The sequence below is a fragment of the Corylus avellana genome, chromosome 5 (genome assembly GCF_965113065.1).
Source record: "Corylus avellana chromosome 5, dhCorAvel1.hap1.2, whole genome shotgun sequence".
In the NCBI taxonomy this organism is placed as follows: Eukaryota; Viridiplantae; Streptophyta; class Magnoliopsida; order Fagales; family Betulaceae; genus Corylus; species Corylus avellana.
Genome location: NC_142494.1, coordinates 27,306,258 through 27,327,250, shown reverse-complemented (window position 1 = coordinate 27,327,250; position 20,993 = coordinate 27,306,258). Strand labels below are relative to the sequence as shown.

At 36.9% G+C, this 20,993-nt stretch overlaps 2 protein-coding genes across 5 annotated transcripts; both read right to left on the bottom strand.

Annotated features, from left to right (window-relative positions):
- Positions 1-1,188: 1,188 nt before the first annotated feature.
- Positions 1,189-5,251, bottom strand: LOC132181270 (ninja-family protein AFP3). Its single transcript, XM_059594409.2, has 2 exons — positions 4,150-5,251; positions 1,189-1,817 (listed from the first exon to the last, which is right to left on the bottom strand). Exons 1-2 carry the CDS (start codon positions 4,889-4,891, stop codon positions 1,402-1,404), a joined length of 1,158 nt encoding a protein of 385 aa, XP_059450392.2. The 5' UTR covers positions 4,892-5,251; the 3' UTR covers positions 1,189-1,401.
- Positions 5,252-8,964: 3,713 nt separating this feature from the next.
- On the bottom strand, positions 8,965-14,642 carry LOC132182879 (nuclear transport factor 2). 4 transcript variants are annotated; one of them, XM_059596240.2, is made up of 9 exons: positions 14,533-14,642; positions 12,839-13,031; positions 11,550-11,844; positions 11,217-11,467; positions 10,947-11,127; positions 10,550-10,671; positions 10,386-10,451; positions 9,819-9,882; positions 8,965-9,612 (listed from the first exon to the last, which is right to left on the bottom strand). In XM_059596240.2, exons 2-9 carry the CDS (start codon positions 13,025-13,027, stop codon positions 9,380-9,382), a joined length of 1,401 nt encoding a protein of 466 aa, XP_059452223.1. In that variant the 5' UTR covers positions 13,028-13,031; positions 14,533-14,642; the 3' UTR covers positions 8,965-9,379. The 4 variants fall into 4 exon arrangements, with proteins under 4 accessions (XP_059452223.1, XP_059452225.1, XP_059452226.1 ...); XM_059596242.2 differs by having other exon boundaries at positions 10,550-10,668; XM_059596243.2 differs by having other exon boundaries at positions 11,217-11,455.
- Positions 14,643-20,993: the final 6,351 nt, after the last annotated feature.

The following is a 20,993-nucleotide window of genomic DNA, read 5'->3' as shown; positions in this document are numbered from 1 at the left end:
CATTGAATGATTTGCAGATCAGATATTCATACCCAATGAAAGAAAATGATCGCTGCATTCTTGGTTTGAATTCTAAGCAACACTGGTCGTAATCCGTTTCTGGAACCATGCGTCTTTGTGCCCTCACGTAACAGCAACGTTGTTGAATTGTTTTTTCAATTTTTCCTATGCCATAACAATTATCATGGTCTTCTCCTGTATATGTCATAATCGCTTTGGGTGGGTGGGTGGGTGGTTCATGAGCAACAAAACAACCCTTTATTTTCCGATTTCTTTGCCTCTGTTTGTTAATCCCTTGTGGCTGAGCTTTTTGTTTCCAAAATAGAAAACATAATACACTGCCGTTTATTAACGTTCTTTCACTTTTACTTCTTCACCTGCCTCACTTCTTTTTTCTCAGCTGAGTCCACAATGAAGCGTCTTTTTGTGGACTAAGCGTCTTTTGCAGTCTCTGTCCGTCGCACAAATACACAAAACTAAATAAGAACCCATAACGAAGAACAAACCGTTCAAACTAAGTGTAATGGGTTAAAGTAGATGTAATAGGTACTGTTATAATATAGTTTAGTTAGTTGAGAAGGTTATAATACAGTTTAGTTAGTTGAGAGTTAGTTGAAGTGTTAGTTAGGAGAGGATGTATAAATAGTCTGAATGAGAATGTAATCAGTAGCTTTGGAGACAATTGTTCATTGTGAACTTGGAGGAGGAGTCCTCGAATACTCAAGGAGTTTTAGGTATCCTCGAAATACCTAGTTCAATAGTCAATTCATTCATTCATTCTATTCTTTCTCTTTTTCCTTTCCATATTGGCATTCATAACAGTTGTTATTAGAACAGAACTGTTACACTAAGTACGCCCCAAATAAACCTCCAAACTACAAGAAACCCACCAATCTACAGTGCGAGAGTGAGTGAGAGTGAGAGAAATCGTGAAGAATCGAGAGGTGCAATGGAATGGGTAGGTGAATACTTCTAATACCTAATTGAATACTTCTGTTCTTTTCTTTTTTTTTTTCTCTTTTGGTTCTTTTGTGGAAGCAGTGTAGCAGTTGTGGGTGATGCATGACATTGGCTTCGTTCCTGTTCAGTTCTGCTACATACAGTTGCATCATACTAAAGAAGAAACCTACGATATTCCTCAAATCCATTTCAAGGTCCACCAAAATTCGTGGGATAGCAAACCGCATCAAAAGCAACAGATTTCTCTTAATAAAATACAGACGAAATTCATATGTTCCATAATCATTTTCATCTTTTGAACGAGCAGGTTCATGTACTGAATACAATACGCTGCCCAGTCGATTAGAACGCAAGAAAACTCGAAAACTAAAAAACATGGAAGAGAAAAACAATCCTTTTTTTTCTTTTTTTTTTTCTCTCTTTCTGACATGGACACTTGCGTTACAAAAAGGGAGTTGGGTTAACTACTATATGTTTTAGGGGGTGTGCCACATCACCGCCGCCAGCATGCTTGACAAACTCGGCAGGAGATAGAAAGTTGCCATGACAAACACAAACTATCCTCACTTCCTCACCCTTCCTATATCTGTAAAGAAAACCTTCTATCCTTTTTCCATTGGGGCCGTCGCCCCTCGTGGACACGCTGGGCATACCTTCCAACACATTCCTCACAATATCCTTAGCTTCCTTGTCAGCATCCGTAGGTTTATTAGACTGATTCTGTGTCACCACTGCAGCAAACTTGTTTGATTTTCCATTGATCCTCGTCCCAGTGTAGACTCCTGGTTTCTGCTCACTTTCTGGTGAAGACTGAGCACTGCTGGGGCTTCTTGCTTCTACGCATTTGTTCATTCTTGCTGCATAATGCAGAACATGTAAAGCATAAGTGGGTTGATGAAAGAATCAAGGGATAGCACATTAATGCAGACTACAGGAAACAATGGAACATGACATTTCCGACAAGAAAACGTTCAAATATGTTCTACTATAACAACGATCAGAAGGATAGATGCCTCATAGGAAAACTCATTAGCAATCAATCTAGATGACAAAAATCAGTATGGAGCTGTGCAAGAGAACAGCACCAATAGAATTCAAGTTTCCTTAACATGCTAAGAAACAAGGTCTCATCAAGCCCAACTAATCACAACACAACGATATTGAAACATTCAAAACCAAAAGCCTCATCTGATGTACCCTCAATTTAGCTTTAGGAACAGACTTCTGCTTCAGCATAGGATGTCTTCAGATATCCCTGCTTTCTCACTTAGGCTTCATTTGTTGCATAGAAAATCAAATTTTGATCAGAAACTCAGGTTTCATCTGGATAACAAATTGCATGAATTCAGCCAGTGGCTTTGGGCCAAATGGAATCTCCTCTCGATATAAACAAAGGGGTTGAGGCTGAGGTTATGAGTTCAATCCCATACCGATTCAGTTGTATTTGCTTATCAATTAAAGTTGATGGGTGACTCAATCGTAGTTGATGCGTGACTCAATCGGACCAGTACGAGAAACTCCAATAAACGGGTAATCTCTCAACTGATTGGCCATGCTAGGAATCATAATAAGCTGATGGGTTTTGATCGGTTCAATAACCAAATCCAGAACAAGCATAATGTTCTCATAGGTATTCTAGAAAGGGATTATCTATAGCTTGAAGTAATGAGTGTCCAAGTTTTACAGTTTCAGAGACGTCTCACAGCATTTTAGCATGGCCTTGAGCTATTAATGCACATTTGTAAACAGTGAACCATACATAATAGAACATCAAACAACACTTGTAGCAATAGAAATTTCAATTGCATCCTCTTTCCTCATGTATACTGTTATTATGTAAATTATTACTCCCTTTGTCCCCCGATAGATGATGTGCCTTTCGTTTTAGGTTGTCCCGAAATAGATGAAAGTTTTCAAAAATCAACATATTTATTCATTTCAACTTCTCATATCACCCTTAAATTTGAACCCACCTCTTTTCAAGCTTGACGTCACTTTTCTTGAGCCATCTAAAGACATTATAGGAAGAGTGTTTGTTTCATTAAACTTAGTGTTGTTTGTAAACTTGCATTTATTGCAGGATGGATAAGAGTAATATACATGGTCGAAGCACATCTCATCTTCCAGATTTCAGTAGCCACAAATCTGTCGGCCAAGGGGATAAATCTTCATCATAGTCCCCTCCCTACTTCCAAGCTACCTATAGGACAGTACTCAACTGGATACCCTTTACTTTTAAATTTGAATGTTCGGATATGACACTTGATGCAGGTTTTGGCTGTACAGAATAATAACATGAGAATAATACTATTACATGCCAAAGATGGTCTAGGATACATTCCATGTAAGGAAAATTCACTTGCAATTAAAATCCATGTTATTGTAGCATGGTTAAGAAGCGCAAACATTTTAACTAAATGAATCAAGAAAACACATGTTCATTAACAAGGCAAGAAAAAAATACCCACAACCCCCTAATGGAACTACTACAACAAGATAGCATTTGAATCCTCCTCAAACTCAAAAAGGGAGAAGTATCTCATCCTTCTCAAAATTGCATTTTTCATGAAGATTATAACTATATGAAGACAAAACAGAGAACCATTATATACATAAATGAAGCAACTGAGAGTGCACATCGATGTGAACACATTTGGAAAAGCTAAAATTGACTAAGAGCCACACCAAAGGGTCACACTAGAAGAAAAAAAGAAAAAGGAAACTTCTCAAAATAATTAGACTCTTGAGCATATTAAGAAGGTGAACGCCGAGTTGGATCGCATTTTTGGATCTTTTGATTGCACTTTAGAGTCGGCCTTTTATGACTCTTTAGATCCAAATATGGATCTCAGCCACCTCTATACTAAACATTAGTCAACGGCGATTCATTCACAAACTATATATCACAGACCAACCAAACTAAATAAAACACATCCAAACTCATTCCAGAGTATCCATCTTGATCATTTGAAAAACAAAATAAAAGCAGAAAGTAAATAGAATCAACCAATTTGCCCACCCTTGTCAATTTTTTTCTAATTGCCAAACACTTCATTACGGGGAAAGGAGTAAAGGTCAAACAGCATATTATCCATCTGATAGCCAACCGAGAATAATATGTCCCATAATCCAAGCAAAAACAGTTATGAAAAGAAAACAATGATGAACTGAGAGAGGTAATGCAATTACCTAGAGCTGGTTGGCTATCAGATTCCGAAATCACAGAAGACCCACTCCCTTGGGAACCAATTGACCCCTGTGATAATGGTGGCGGCTGTGGCACCTCCTCCAGATCACAACAATCCAACCCATTCCCCTTTCCACCATTCAATTCAACCCCACAACCTCCTCTACCACCAGAAACGCCCCGAGTCAGCCCCACCGAGCACGAAAACTCATTCAATACTTTCACACACTGCGCTTTCTGAGAATTCCCATCACCACTCTCCACCATCATATCCTCCTCATAGCTCTCCTCCACACAAATATCCCGGTTCCGATCCCTCCCTGCCTTGGAATTCCTCTGCTTCTCTGACCGCTTCCGCTTCGCCTCCATTCTCCTCAGTGTCTGCAACTCCTTCCTCTTCCTCCACTCCTCTGTCTCCGTAGGCAAAGAACACGTCCTTATGAGCGGCGCGCAAGCCATAGGTACCACACACGCCGCGTCTTTGTCTCTCCCCGGGTTCGCAAAGTCTGGTATCGAGGACGACCTTATGAGGTGCTGGGCTCTTAAAGGGTCTACACCAAACCGGCCATTCAATGAGAGCCCCAGGCTTAGCTCAAGCTCCTCTGTATGTTCGTTTTGTTCTTCGAATTTTCGAGGAAAATGATTCCCTGATAAAAGTCTCTGTGACAGATCTCTCGGAAGATTGCTCATTTGCATGGAAATTTGTTGGAGGTCTCTGCTTCCAATATCCTCAGCTTGTCCCATTTAAAAAAGAAGAAGAAGCAAACAGTAGAAGCAAATCAATCAAATTTACACAGACCCAAATGAGGAAACTTGATGACAAAGTAGAATCATAGCAGGATATTCCGGGAAAATTAGAAGAGAGAAAGCTTTTTGCTAATAGAAAATTTGTTTCTAAAAAAAAAACGAGGAGAACAAAGCAGAGAAGAGCTTATGAGCTCCAAGTTCTCCATAAAAAACCAATTCCGACATTGCTTCCACGAGTCCACAATGAGAAACTCTACATTTTCTCTCTCTTTCCCAGAAAACAAACACAGCAACGAGAGAAAACAAACGTCACGGAGAAAGAGAAGGGAAAAAAAGAAAAGAAAAAGGGCATTAGAATAATGGAAAGTAGAAAAGGTCATTTTAGCTGCAAAGCGAGCCTTGAAATTACGTAAACACCCGTGAAGTCGTAGATATTCGACACGTGGAGGCCATGAAGAGCCCCGGAGTCCCACGTGGGTTCTGGAACCAGATCTCGAGGAGACGCCAAACAAGAGTCTCCACACCTCGTTGGCTTGTATGAAAGGCAGACACGCACAACACACGTGTCATTCTATGAATAGAAACTCACCTAACTGCCACGTGTCCTGGATAATCTCGTCCTCGTAAAGCCGCAATGCTGCTGTCTCTTCGCTTCCCCCCTCTCTCTCTCTCTCTCTCTCTCTTTGTGTACGATCTAAATTCTCGAACTACTACTTGATGTGATTGAGCGAGAAGATGACACGTGGTCAAAAACCACTGGCTTCGGGTCAGGAGCCTTTTCGTTGGTTGCCATCTCTTTAGCCGATGTGCCTCGCTGTCCCAACAAGGAAGATTAGCTCGCTATAAAAATATGATGACACGTTTCAAAAACGTTATGGTCCCATAAAAATCAAGACAAATCTAGTGGGAGCTATGGGAACTGTGCTAATGACCTTTGTTATTATTATTTTTGACATAACGAGGTTTGTTAATTAGTAAAAGTAATATTATTCTTCATTCAAAGTGTTTTACTTAATTTTGTAATATATATATATAGACAAGAATGACATGGCAAGATGCGTTGAAATAGAATTGAGATTTTCTCCAATTTGAAAAAAATTAAAGATTCTTCATTTATTAATTGTTATTTTTTATTTTAAATTTAATTGTTTATAAAATGACAATTGCTTTTACATAACCGAGACATTAAATGCTGATTTTTGTTTTATCGAAATTTAAATAATTTTATAAATTATTAAATTTAAAATAAAATATTATAATTAACAATTAAAAAATCTCTAATTTCTTTTTGGTTGGAGAGAATCTGGATAGGTTGAAACATCAGATTGGGTTGGCTAATCCACATCATAAAGGCACTAAAATAATATCAAGGTTGATTCATTTTTTAAATGAAAAAGTAATGATAAAGAAACTGGATTCAACTTGCTTGCGCTTTATGGGGTCAAGTGGTATTCTGTGGGACAAGAACGTGTGTATTTTTTCTACTTTCTTCATTATCAACAATCGAACAGAATATATTGTTGTCTTCAAAAGACTATTCTAACCTGCTCCCCCACAAACAAAAAAAAAAGAAAGAAATCCAATCTACGCCATCGGGTCACCCACCAAAGCAAAAAAGTTCCACGTTTTTAATCGCATCGACGGCTAGAAACATCCCAGACAGTCTATCACAGTACAAAGAGCGTATCGTAGAGAGTCCAAGGGAATCTCAGGGGAACATGCAAAAAAGCAAAAAAAATCAAGAGGAAGATCAGGCGTGGAGCCCAAGTGGACCAAGTTGCGCGATTTTTTAATTTTTCGCGTCAGTGATCTGGGTCATCGCCACGTGTATCTGAGGCATCTGGTGCATACGTGTCGTTTTCCAGTTGCAGGTCACAGCTCAGCAGGCAATCAAGTTGGCCGAGAGCGACGTTTCGTTGGAGAAATGATGAAATTTTTTTTTAAAAAAAAATGGCGATGACGTGCTACGGCGTGTCGTTTTCCTCGCGTCGTGTTGAAAAGCCGGTAATTTTTTTGCATAAAAGATTGGGTGATTGGGTGAGACTGTGTGGATGTAACAGCTGGTTTGGGTTTGGGTGACATGTGTCTAGCTACTGTTGGATAGGGCTACAACAAGTTGCATTGGGTACGTGCTTGAAGGACTCCAGGTACACTGAAGAATAATAATTGAAGAAGGAAAAAATATCTAGTGCATTGAGTTTGGACACAAAGGATCGTCTGGACTAATTTCAGACACGTATATTTGTTTAATTCACGTATACTGTACAATTATTACATTATATTTAATAACAAGGCCAAAAAAATATCATATGGTATGCCCAATATTCACCCTGCCAGGTCCAACCACACGGTTAGCCCAAGGATGTGCCTAACATTTCCGTCAAGGATGTTGGAGGCATCCACGCTAAAGTAAGAATTAGTGGATGACAATTTAGCACATGACAGTAGCATGTGACATATAATTGATTGCCATAAATAGTTGAATAACCAAATACAATGCCCAATTCAGGTATTGCCCCCCACCCCCCAAAAAAAAAATTAAGAAACATGGTCATTAATTACGAGGTATGTAATTCATTCTCATTTGTCATTCCATGATGTATCACTTTTTTTCTCGAGTAAAAGCTTTATTGACTTGAGCATTGAAGACACATTCATTGACACCTGACAAGTTTCGATACTTACCCGATACCCTTCTTTGCAAACATTCGTTGTTTTGTATTAATATCATTGTATAAATAATAGAATTTTGATCCCTCAATCTATGTTATGTAAGTATTTATGAAGACTCAACCTTATTATTTGAACCATTCTTTTAAGGAGTAAATGCAATGCATGGATTAATGTTATCCTCCACGCCATATATTCATTGATAAATAAGCCTTTTGAAAGTTTCTTAAAATATAGTCAAAAAGCAGAGCAAGGAGTTGGTAAAACAAAACAAAAGGGTGATGGCCCAGAAGAAAGGAAAACAAAAGCGTATTTGAAAACATGTTTCCATCATCCCACGCAAGAGCTATCCCCCACGATATATGATGCCTTTCCATATTGAAACTCATATTCCACCAGGAAAATACATAAAGGAAATGAAACTATTACTCCTAAGACCCACCAAGACACTGAAAATGAAACTCCCAACAACATCAACGTTTTGAAGAGAGAGAGAGACAGAGAGAGAAGAAGAGAAGAATGAATTTGATTGGAATCCACTTGCGAAAAAGAAAATAGTATTGGAATCCCACCAAAAAGGTTAGTTTTATCTTGATGATTTTTTATTGTCTATTTGTATTCCCACTTTCTAAGTCTTAGCGTGTAATCTAATCTCCTGCTGTCCTTCACATATACACACCTATTAAGGTGTGTATAATATATATATATATATATATATACATAAGTCTTCGGTGCACACCCATTATTTTGCACCCTCTATATCAGATTATAACACCCCCAAAAAAAAAAAACAATCACTTTTCCCATTCAACAGACACCACCGATTCCTCTACGCATAAACATAAAGTCACCGCCCTGCCTCAACCAGGTTAAAGAAATTTTCCTCTTACTCCAACTTGTAAGAAAGTTTTTGTCCATATTTTTCAGGTTTCAATCTTATATAATATAGGGTAACAGCTTTTTCTGCGTAGACCAATTACATTTATTCAGGCTACAACTCCCACTTCCACATTGGCAGGGAAGTGGTTCCCAACATTCATTCAATTCTTTTGAAATATTAAAGGTGGTTGTGGCTGACCTGTGGACCAAGCATACATATGCTAATTAACTCTATTTGACTTTGCTTTGCAATTTGTACCAATATCATTCATATAATTTTCTTTCCCTAACAAGCTTTGCCATGGCCCAAATATGAGTATATGCCACTAATACCAAGATCCTTACCGCTTGACCTTGGGTTCTTCACATCCCAATTCATAGACAGCAGAAAGAGTTCTAGGTCACTACAAAATTACAAATAATTTCCAAAGGCCTTTACATCAGTGTAAGATCTCATTGAGGTTGAATGTCTAAATTCTTCTGGTCAAGACGATTTTAGACAAAATTGGTAAACCACAGTATATTCTAGCCAATCAATCAAGATGGATTAGGGGAAAAAAATAATGAAAACATCCCATCTATTCAACCGTCAACTACCAAAAACTACAACAATGAAACCTCCATTGCAGTAACGTCAAAGGTTTTTTAATGGAGCTAGAGGATGACCTGCAGATTCTGCAAAGCTACATTTATACCCAATGGGGAAAAAGCACCCTAAATACTTTTACCTAAGGGAAGGAAAAAAAAAAGAAAAAGTTAACACCCTAAACTACAGAAAATGCCTCTACGTCTCAATATCACTCCAACTGGAGAGTCCAAAGTTAAACTATCTCATTGAGTCGTATGATTAAATCATTTTCAGTCATTTGATGCTAGCACTGACCTTAGATACAATTTTGTCAAAAAAAGGCTGACAAAAATTCACCCCATCGAGTTTCATGAGGAAACATTTTGTTTTGGTCCACTGGGACGGCCTCCTCGTCCTCTGCTTTGCTGATAACCTTCACCACGCCCAACAGGTCCCCTGCCTCGACCAGAGAAATCACCCCAGCCTCCATAATCGTTTCTACTAAAACTGCGGACACCGCCATAATTCCCACGGCTCTTGAAGCTGTCATTACGATAACCTCCCCTTCCAGAAGAGAACCTACCTCTTCCACTACTACCAACTGCAAGAACCAAAAAACATGGACTACTATGTCAACCAAGCATGGAGTTTGATCATCCAAACCTTGCGGCCTCTTTAACAGTCAAAACACTAGTTAATTTCATTTTCCTTTTCCAAGACTATATACTTTGAAACTATATGTATCAGATAATTCCTAACAATTCAGTCAATGGAGGAGACCACATATGCTAATTGCTTCCCAATTACCTCGAGTGGTAGTTCTCTTTATTTCAACAACAGCCTTTCGCCCCCCAATGGTGATGGGTGAAGCCTGAAATATAACACTTATGTTGTTAATAGACATAAAACCTACCATTCTATGTCTCAAGTTTAGTCTAAACATGGTTGATGGTATCACAACTAATAATAGATCAAAATAAGAAACAAAACCCATTGAGGTAGCAGCTTAGTCAAAGCTGTGACAAAGAGAGAGAGAGAGAGAGAGAGAATGCTTTACCAGAAATGCAAACTAATTCTCCTTATATTCCATGCCCAAAAGAAAAGAAAAAAACAGGTTTAATGTCAACTATATCAAGCAGCAGCCAAACACAGAATGCATATAAAGGTTGATAAAAAGGAATCATAGTGAATATGTTGATGATGTATATATCGTACTCAATTAGGCAGAATAGCCAAAAGAGGGAAGAAATTATGTTTGAGCTTAATCACAGCTGAGGTGAAAAGATGAAAACTAATCACCTCACAACATCTAAACACTAATACATGAAAATAAAATATCTTTGAAAATTGAGTGTTGGTTAACAAGGGATATACCTGAATTGCGCTATTCATGGAGCTCAAAGAATGAAATTCAACAAAGCCAAAACAGTATCCCTGTTGCTGCACAGAGCAAAGCAGGTTGGGGAGGGATAAAATCATGTCAGGAAATGCTGAGCAGAGTTGGTATATTCTATGCACTTGATGCATCTGAAACCAACCTTATTATTTCTGACTTGGATACCTCCTTGCTTGATGGGTCCAAATTTCTTGAATTCCAAATCAAGCTGCTCAACCGTCACGCCTAAGGGCAAATTTCGAATGTAGATGGAGTAGCCCTCTACTGCAAGCGTTAGAATGTGGCTATTTAAAGTGGCAACAAGATATGAGAAGCAGGACAACTAAGACACCAATCCAGAAAGCAAGCATAATAACCCTAAGAGTCCCATCATTGCAATCTCTTATATGTGATCTTCAATTTAATGAGTAAAGATACACAAAACTTTGTATCATATATAAGGAACTTACAAAATTCAAAGCTGAGCTTCCATGAAAAGACCGCAATGTATTGTATAAGTTATACAAACACAGGAAAATGGACAACAAAGAGAAGCATACCTTCCTCTTGAGTATTGCTACTTTCAGGTGTACCAACGCTACTTGGAGCTGATGCTTCAGGAACTGAATTAGGTACCGCCAACCCAAGTGTCAGGTTCTCCGGTGTTTTAGAAACCACCTTTATAGTATTAGTAGGTACATAAACTTTAGTAAGCCCTGAACTTCCTCTTGTTACTTTAACCTACAAGAACATATAATATAGTTTAAAGTTCAAGAGATAATTCTAAAAGCCAACGCTAGCTAGACAAAAGTCTTTGGCCATGAACTCACAATTGATGCATAAGACTTCTTGGGAGCATCATCTTGGCCTGAAGAAGAAGATGACTCTACAGCTGTGGAAACATCATTACCATTTGAATGAGATTTAGGTTGTGGAATAGCCTCTTTTTCAGTAGCCAACTGTCTCTCATGCTGGGATGGGTCATGAGATTTCTCAACAACGTTTTGATCCTCTTCTACAGTAGAAGTTTCCGGATTTGTTGCAGGAGGATCAGAAATATGAATTGGCTCTGCAAACAAAACTTCAATACAAGGTTAAAGAAATTCCTGATGCAGTGTCCAAATGAAGAACAAAGATGAATAATAGCAGTAGTATAACCTTACCTCGATCAGGGTTTAAGGGGACAGTTGTCACATCATCAACTCCATTAACGGCATGGTCATCCAAAGGTTCATCATCTTCTACATACCTAAAAACATCATTAAGGACGAAGTATCCATTGTCCTGTGGAGCAAGAAAAAATGATTGTGCAAATTTCCTTCTCAAGTTATCCTTGCCCGTTAAACATCCAGTTACTAACACAGTTACTCCATCCTTGTAAGACTTCTGAGCATCTGCAGTCTTTATCTCTGCCTTATAGTCTTTGTATTCCAAGGACATAATCTTCTCATGGATACCCTGCTCAAGAAATGCGCTTACTAGCTGAAGTTTGACTGATAGTTGTTAAACAAACCTCATAAATTGTTTACTACCAATCAATTAAAAAATATTTCTCTTTTAAATTAGGAGGATCCAGTAGAGGAAGGGAGAGAGGGGGGGGGGGGGGGGGGGTGGGGGTGGAGAGCGAGAGAGAGAGAGAGAGAGAGAGTAGCTATGAAGCTATGATACAAGTTGCAGTTTTTGCAAGCCTGTAAAGAAAATCTATAATCAGTTAAATCTGTAGTATTGTCAAATTCCCATCATCAACAGTATTACTTACCATCATGAATGATAAATATTACATCCTCAACGGATTTGTGCTATAGAGGAAATAAGAACGGTCTTAATGTTTTATGTAAGAGTTGACATTATAATGCAACAAAACTACAACTTTCCAGCACATTGTTTGCGGTTTTATTATGGCTAGGGTAAAAAAGGAAAAAGATTAGATTGTAACTGTTGTTTACTAGTGAAATTTTATTTCCTGATTGGAATATTAGTAAATTACCAGCAAATAGTCCATTAATCTTTGCACATCAAGAGATAGAATTTCCATTTCTCTGACTTCAAATTATCCTTAAGATGGATTTGTTGAACTTGCAACAAATTATTCTACACTAAGTCATTAGCTAGAATCACACCTAAGCCAGTTGCCTAGAAATAACAGAGCTGTTAGCCTTCTAGTGCTTGGTGAAATCAAGCAGTTTCTTAGCTAACAAAAGCCAGACTGATGTGAAAAGCAGTCCAAGTGTATGATATTGCAAAAATGATCAAAACTTTTGTAAGTGCTTAACCAGTTCTCCATACCATAGGATGAACTAGTCACCCAACATGAAACAGTGATAGTGACATAAAGAACTATGAATAAATGCTCTTCTATTCAATATACAATAATTGATGCCAACTTGTACTTGAGGGGCATCTCACTAACAATTTTACATACACCCAATTGACAGTGAAGCAAATGACATACTTGCATGGAGGTCACTGAGGTCATCACACCATTACAATCAGGCCGGCTTAGCACACTTGAATCTTGATAGAATCTATGGACCGATTCTGGTGAGTGGTGAAGAATATGGTAGTACTGCTCGACAAAAGCGTTTCCAACCAATTGAGCAGTGGGAGCAGCAGCAGGAGGATTTTCAGTTTGCAAAGCCATTCTGCTGAAATGCCAGCACAAGAATTTTTTTTGTTAGTAAAAAAAAAAAAAAAAATCTAATAAAAAAACTATTATTACTCAAAAATTATCTCCACATCCTGTGGAACTAATAATTTGAATAGATTAAACATTGAACATCTAGGTCCAACAGATAAATGAGACAAAGAAACCTTAATTCTAGTCACAATGAAATCACCAACATTCTTTAAGCACCTAAACAATCAACAGGCTTGCAAAAACCAGCAAGATATCTTTGCACCTTAAATATTTCGAAAAATTGGCACTAACAAATATAATAACCCACAATGTTACCTGATAAAGATCAAAACTATAATAAAAATTAAGATGACTGCTATTATCTCTTTTGTCACAGTGTGCTGGCGGATGCATTGGGATAGGACACTTAAAAAGGTTACAACCTCCAAACAAGCAGATCCCACAAGAACGCGGTTGATTTGCATTCCCAAACACTTTTATCAGTTTCAAAAGTGTTTCAAAAGTGTTTCAAGCATATGTTTTCATGTTGGATTTTCATATGTGTGGCCCTGGAGAGGGCCGGTCTTGTTAAGGGATCCATGTAGTCAACCCCAATTAGTTGGGATTAAGGCTTAGTTGAATCAAATTGTAAGTTGGAATGCACATAAACCAAGAAGCTCAAATTGAACTCTTTTAATCCCTCCCCAACAAAGAAAAAAAAAGGGGGAGGCAATTCAAACTTGCAAAAGGAAACAAAAGCCAAAATACTGTGCGAACTAATTAAGGGGACCAAGTAAACTAACATTAAATAAATCACCAGTGACGGCCAAAAAAAACAGCCTATTGATATTGCCACCGCAGCAAAAAGAGCAAGTGATATAAAACAAACACATTATTCAAAAGGACAGAATCAGGTTTTGTTAATGATATAGCCACATTACGGTAAAGACCAGGAAAAAATACATAAATAAATAAATAATTAAAAAATAAATCAGAAAACTGAGAATCAGAAAATATGTAACTTCGTGATCTGACAGGCATCAAAATCCGGCACAAAAATTCGGAAAAAATACCGATTTTCAAAGCAACGTCAGTACATTCCCGGGATCCAACCAGAACAATATCCAAAATCTAAACCCTAAACCAAACTTCAAACACACAAAATAAAGAAAACCCATTCGAGGAAACAAAGTATATCGATAAATGAAGACACGTTCTTCCCCAAAATTCATAGCGAATATGAATTAAATTTTAAAAAGCAATAAATAAATAAATATCCATAATAAAAAAAAAATTAAAAATTAAAAATTAAAAAAAAAAAACAAAAACTAAGCTCTTCATTGCGCATAACAATGCCTGATCGTACAAAGAAAACCAAGTAAGGAAAGCTAAATTAACAATAAAAAGTAGGAAAAATATATTAATTTTACAACAAGATTGAGCAAATAAAATGCTAAACAATACAACAACAACAAACCCATTAAATACCACATACAAATATCTCAAAAAGAAAAAGATTCCGAGAGTACCTCTAACTGGAAATGTTTGAGCTTGCAAGTAACGACGATTGGCTACGACGAGATGGTACAGTGCCTTCACCAAAGGACTGCACACACACAGAACGAGAGCACCAAAAAGGGCGAGCCTGAGAGCTACCTCTGGAGTATGATGTATAAATGTATCTTCCCACACTCGAATACTCTTCTTAACACATGTCGGGTTCCTTTTTGTGCAGTTTGTCCAATTATAAATCCCACTATTTGGACGAGGATTTAGTTTATCTCAGGTTACTTTTCGTACAGTTTGTCCAGTTTCAATATAATAACAACAAAGATCAATTTTTTTTTGAAATAGCTTTTCAAGAGTATTTAGTTGATGTCTTAAAATAATGTCAAAAAGAAAAAAAACTTTATGGAATCTCATGTGGAATATGTGTTACGGTGTTATTATTGGATATGATTGATATGTTTCTAAAAGATTGCTCCCCCCCCCTTTTTTTTTTTTTTTTTTTTTCTATCAAGTTGTTTTAGGGTTAGAATTCTACATATCCTTATGAGTATTTGATATTAGGTTAAGAATAAAAATTTCCTCTAAACCAATCCGGAAGAAATATCCTCTAACTCATTTAAAATAGTGTCAAGTGTCTATAAACATTTAAAAGTTACATTAAATCTCTTCTATACTGATTTAAATAAAATTTATGTCCTTAGATTAATACTAAATGTCTATTATACCATTAGTGCCACTAATTTTCTAAAAGTTTGCCACATTCTCCTGATACATTTTTATCAAATTATTCTCTAAAGCTTAAACTTGATCAATTTAAACCTTAAAGACATAATTGTTATAAAATAGATCATCATGTCCATCTTTCGTTACATTTTTATTAGTGTTGTCACATCATACCAAATCAAAAGGTGACACGTGCTCCCTAATAAAAAATTAAAATATAAATATAAAAAATTTGAAAAAAAAAAATGGGGTAGTTAGCCCAAAAAAAATAATTTTTTTTGTTAATTAAAAATTAAAAATTTCTTTTTGTTTTATATTCATCTTTATTATTATTTTTTTTTAAAAAAAATTTTATTGGTATGACATGTTAGTACCGTTAGAAATTAAATGAAATGTGAATGAAATGATCTATTTTATAATGGTTCTAACCTCTAAAGCATTTTTTTCAAGCTCTTATAACTTGCAAGCTATTTTTCGGTTGTTTTTCAAAGCCGTTATAGACTTATAGTTTCCCAGGGTGCAAGTTTATGAGTTTGGTGCAAGATTGGCAAGGAATATTAATTTAACCATTTTTAATGGGTAGTTTCATCGGCTGAGAACTACACCTTATGAAGTAGTGGTCACTAGTTCGAATGTTCTTCACTCATTTTCCTCCCTTTGTGTGGACATGTTAAAAAAAAAAAAAAAAAAAAAAACAATCCACATAACTTATTAAACTTTTATATTGATCTCTTAATCTTTTTCTAAACGTGGAAGGGAGGAACCTATGAAGTTTAGGATTCAAATACTTTGATTAGTCAATAAGTAAATTTGTAATGGATATAATAGTAGTGAGTTTAGTACTATAACTGAATAATAGTTGGACCCAACAGTAATAGGTTTTCTTTTAGAGTAGTTAAAGGGATCCATAGTTGTTTAGAGTTGATGGAAATAGATAATTCTGAAGTCATTACTTTGTAATAGGACTCAAGCATCTCAATAACCCATTTACATTCAATACAATCCATTATTTTCATCCCATTCAACCCTTTTCATTCTATTCCATTATTCTAATCCATAAATACCAAAAAAAAAAAAGTAAATACATAACAAAATTATATAAACGAAAAGGTTTATATAAACTTTTCTTTAAGAAAGACATGGCCACGCAAGTGTAAAGAGATTCAAAACTAGTGGCATTTTGAGGAGATTGTGCTAAAAAACGTCACGCAAAGGCCAAGTGACCTAAATTTCGTATGAATTGTAGGTCTGAATGTCACTTTTTAAACTTTAAATGTACAAATAACAAAATGGTTATACTTTGGAAGTGAAGTGTTTTTTTTTTCTTCCAATGATTGTTTTTTAAATTAACTCATGATTATTTCATTGCAAAAGACAATCAAATCAGTAAGATATTTTGCAAGGAATGAGTGAGAGTGGACTCTCCTTTGCATCTTAGGTGCACAATATGTTGTTCTGAATGTGCTTGGGCCTAAGAGCCCCACAAGACCAGACCCTAAGCCCGCCAAAGGTAATAATGCCAACTTAGCAATCCGATCAACTTACCTCATGAGGAGTACAGAAGAACCGCGAAGCACAGAATCCAGTCTCGACCCAATAACCTTAACCAAGCCCATCTCCTAAAGACGACAAGTCCGACAATGCTATACCGGAACCAATAAGGAAGCGTTTAATGCTGCCGGAATTTGTGCAGACCTCCGGAAGACACATCGAGGGATATGCCTCGCCGGAGTTGGTGACCGGACACCATGCACAAACCAATATTCCATACTAACTCAATCATGGAATGACACTTGGCAGGGCTCCCGGGCCCATAGAGAAGAGGGGGATCCTTAAGAACATTAGAAAGACATAAAACCTTCAAAGATGAGAAGGTACACACTTCATACTTTCATCTCCAATTTCATTACTCATGTAACAAGATTATTGACTTAAACATCGCATGCATCTCCGTCTATACACCCGACCAGTAAGCCTTTAAGCTGGTATTTATTATGTTTTTCAGACACTCATCGGCTTGGACTCACATACCCTCCATTTGATAACGATATATATATAGAAGCAAAGCGATACAAGGATAAGCTCATAAGCAAAAGCGTTCACACTGGCCATCAAACATACATTTGAACTGCCAACACGATAAAAGGAAAAAATAGATATATAGAAGCAAAGTAAAAATGAAAAAAGAAAAAAGAAAAAGAAAAGCACATTTCAGACATTATTTAAGCAGGGCTGGACATAATTCTTACGTAGTAGATATGAATATTTATGTCTAGCAATCGCGTTTGAATTTGTTACACGTTTCTGGTCGACGAGGTTCATTGGATTTCGGAAGGCAGCTTCCATACTGCTGACCTCGGCTACAATCAACTGCTTGTTTATTCCCCTTTTTAGTGCCGTCGGTGACGGGATCCCTGCCGGCGAGCATTCTGCTTATTTCCGAATCAAACATAAACTCTGGCTCGTCCATGCGGCCGTCGTAACGGTAGCTGGCGTTGTTCTTCGTTATTGAAGTAGTCGCTCCACAATGCCCGGTGTGCAGCAAAATCAAGAGCATCACTAGGAGTGCCGGAAAGGGACCCCTCTTTCCGTTTACTGTTTCGCCCACCATCTCAGCGCCTCTGTGGGGAGTCTTGGGAGGAACTTGCTGTGGGCGAAGGCTGGTGGTGGTGAATCACGAGAATTGAGAACGGTATGATTTTAAAGACGCCCGAAAGATGCATATCAGATTTTTTCCGTGCGATTTATCTTTTATTTCGGCAAAATGACAATAAAGCCCCTTCACGTGATGGCCGGTGTGGGATAAAAATCTAAAATTATTAAAGCCTTAAAAGCATAAAAATTTAAAAATTTAAAAATATAAAAACCAAAAGAATTTAAGGGTGTGACCAAACCATCGTGGAAAAGGGTTCTCTATTTCTTTCCATTTGATCTGTATTTATTTAGTTCATTTAAAATAATAAATTTGTCTAAGAAATTTACTCAAAAATAAAAAAACAATATTACCCTCTAAATACAGTAAATAGAAAGATACAAATGAAGTGAAGATGATCCATTTCCAACCATCATCACCTTTTGAAGGAATGGTTAGCTACCCCAAGAAGTGCTTGGGGTGAGCGACCATCCTCAAGAGAGTGGCCAATCATCCTATCACCTCTAATGAGTAGTCGGTTTCTCGTTCAAATGATGATGTGCGGCAAAAAAAGAACAAAAGCTTTAAGGGGATACTGGTTACTACCCTTTTAATAAGTGAGAGTATTGTCGGACAACCTTAACTATTACTTTAATGGTGGTTGGCTTGCCCAAACACCCCCTTTGGTTGATTGATCACCCGCTTTGAGTCGAGGGATAGCCGGATAAAGTGGTCCAGCCACCATTTAACTTTTTTCAATTTATAATATTTAGGTGGCTCAATTTAGGTCATTCATTTTAAACTAAAGACATGTATTGAAAAAGATTTTCGGAAAACTCCATCTTAACATGCCCTCTATGGTTTTGTACAATATCACATCTCCACTTTCTTAATTATGATAAAGCTGATGCTTTGTTTTAATGTTCTAACACACACAAAAGATAAATAGTAACGAAGATGATAAAACTCAACACGGTTTGACAATTATGAAGAAAATGGTTGATCATATTCTCCCACTTGAATACTTTTCCTGTGCTGGCATGATAGGACTCTTAGTCCACTAAGTAAATTAGGTGAAGCATGTTATCTTCGTTTCATTGGGCCTTTATTAGGGTCGCACTAATTATAAGTTAAGTGAAATATGTTGTGCTCATTTTCTGTGGCCCTTATTATGCATACCTTGTTTGACATTATCAATCTAGATAAAACATTAATACCAAATCCTAAAATAAGCAACTCTAAGTTCATAACCTAACCAAAACTTCATGAATTGGATAATTAGGCATCATACAAATTCATTGCCTAACAGTTTTCGTGTCATAATTATCCTTTAAATTTTAACGGCCTTATTAGAGTATGCTTGTACACTGCAATTTCCCTTACTAGTCAAGTGGTAAGTTAGGGCGCTTAGATAAAAATTGCGATTTTAAATTATATCACAGAAAATTAATGTATTGTTTGGAATGTCGTTTTAGAAAAATTGCAATTTGAAAACGTAAAAATAAGTGTGTTTTCAAATCACAGGTAAGTGTGGAGTAATTCTACGTGGCTTATTTGTGTCTTACTAAGAATGGTGTGGCTATTAAAATCACCATTGGACTTATGATTGATCATTCTTGAATTTTGATCAAAATGTGATTTTAATAGCCACATCATTCTTAATAAGACATAAGTAGTCCATCTAGAATTACTCGTAAGTGGGTGTGTTTTAAAAAAACATAACAATTAAAAAAATTAAATTGTAATTTTAAAGATTAAACTATAATTTCACCTGCCACTTAATTCCAAATTGACATAGGAATGGGACTCATTAATTACGCTTTGCATGATTAAGCATGACATGGCATCAAACCAGAAGTAACATGCCTAGCTAGTGTTGGTGACCGGATGTCCTGCACAACCCTCGTACTACCCAATCATGAAATGACACATGGCAGAACCCATGGACAAGAGGGGATCCTTATGAAAGTGAGAAATACTATAAAAACCTCTAAAGATGAGAAGATACACACTTCATACTTTCCTCTCCAAATCCACTACTCATTGCAACAAGATTATTGCCTTAAGCATCACACGCATGCATATTCATCAACACATCCCATAAGCCTTCAAGCTGACCTTTATTTTGTTTCGAAGACACTCATAGGCTTAGACTCGATCGACATTATAGATTCCAGAATCATGAATTGACTAGAAAAAAAAGAAAAAGAAAAAAAGAAAAAAGGTAATTAACTCTATTCACCCTCCTCAAATTATCATTATTTTTGCAATACTTCTTCTTTGTGTTTCAATTTTTCACAATGTCTCTCCAATCTACTATTGAGATTGCAAGATCTCATTTATGCGAGTTAAAATGACAAAAAAAAAAGAAGAAGAAATGATTAAATTCATCGTTATTCAAGATGATCATGACATTATTTAATTAAGCAGATTTGGATAGAAATCTTATGTAGTAGATATGAATATTAATGTCTAGCAATTGCGGTTGTAGGCATTGGGACAATGTTCTGGCTTTTTAGGAGGAGGATTGGGTTTCGGAAGGCACTTTCCATACTGCGTACCTCGGTCACAAGGGATTGCTTGTTTACTCGCGACCAGAGGATTGACGGGATCCTTGCTGGCGAGCATTCTGGTTATTTCTGAATCAAACATCCACTCTGGTTCGTCCATGCGGGCATGGTAATTAAAGAGAGGTGCCGTTATCCTTTGTTATTGAACTTGTCGCTCCGCAATTTGTGGTGCGCAGCAAAATCATCAGCATCACTAGGAGTAGTGCCAGAAATGGACCCCTACTCTTTCTCTCATCTCTTTCTCCTCCCACCATCTCACCGCCACTCTTAAGAGGAATTGAACTACTTGTGGGCGAAGGCTGCTGCTGAACGAGAGCCAATGGTATGATTATAAAGGCGTCCGAAATATGCATATCCGATTTATTCTGTACGATTTCTTTTATTTTGGAGAAATTACAATAAAGTCATTCACTCGAATCATTCCTTTGGATTAGGCATCCTCAACTTTTTGCTGAATTAATGGCTGGTTAACCCTCGCGGGTTGTATTGTTAACCTGTCGCACGTACTAGCCCTCTTAGACTATAGAAATTTACGTTGAATCTAAAGAGGCAATGG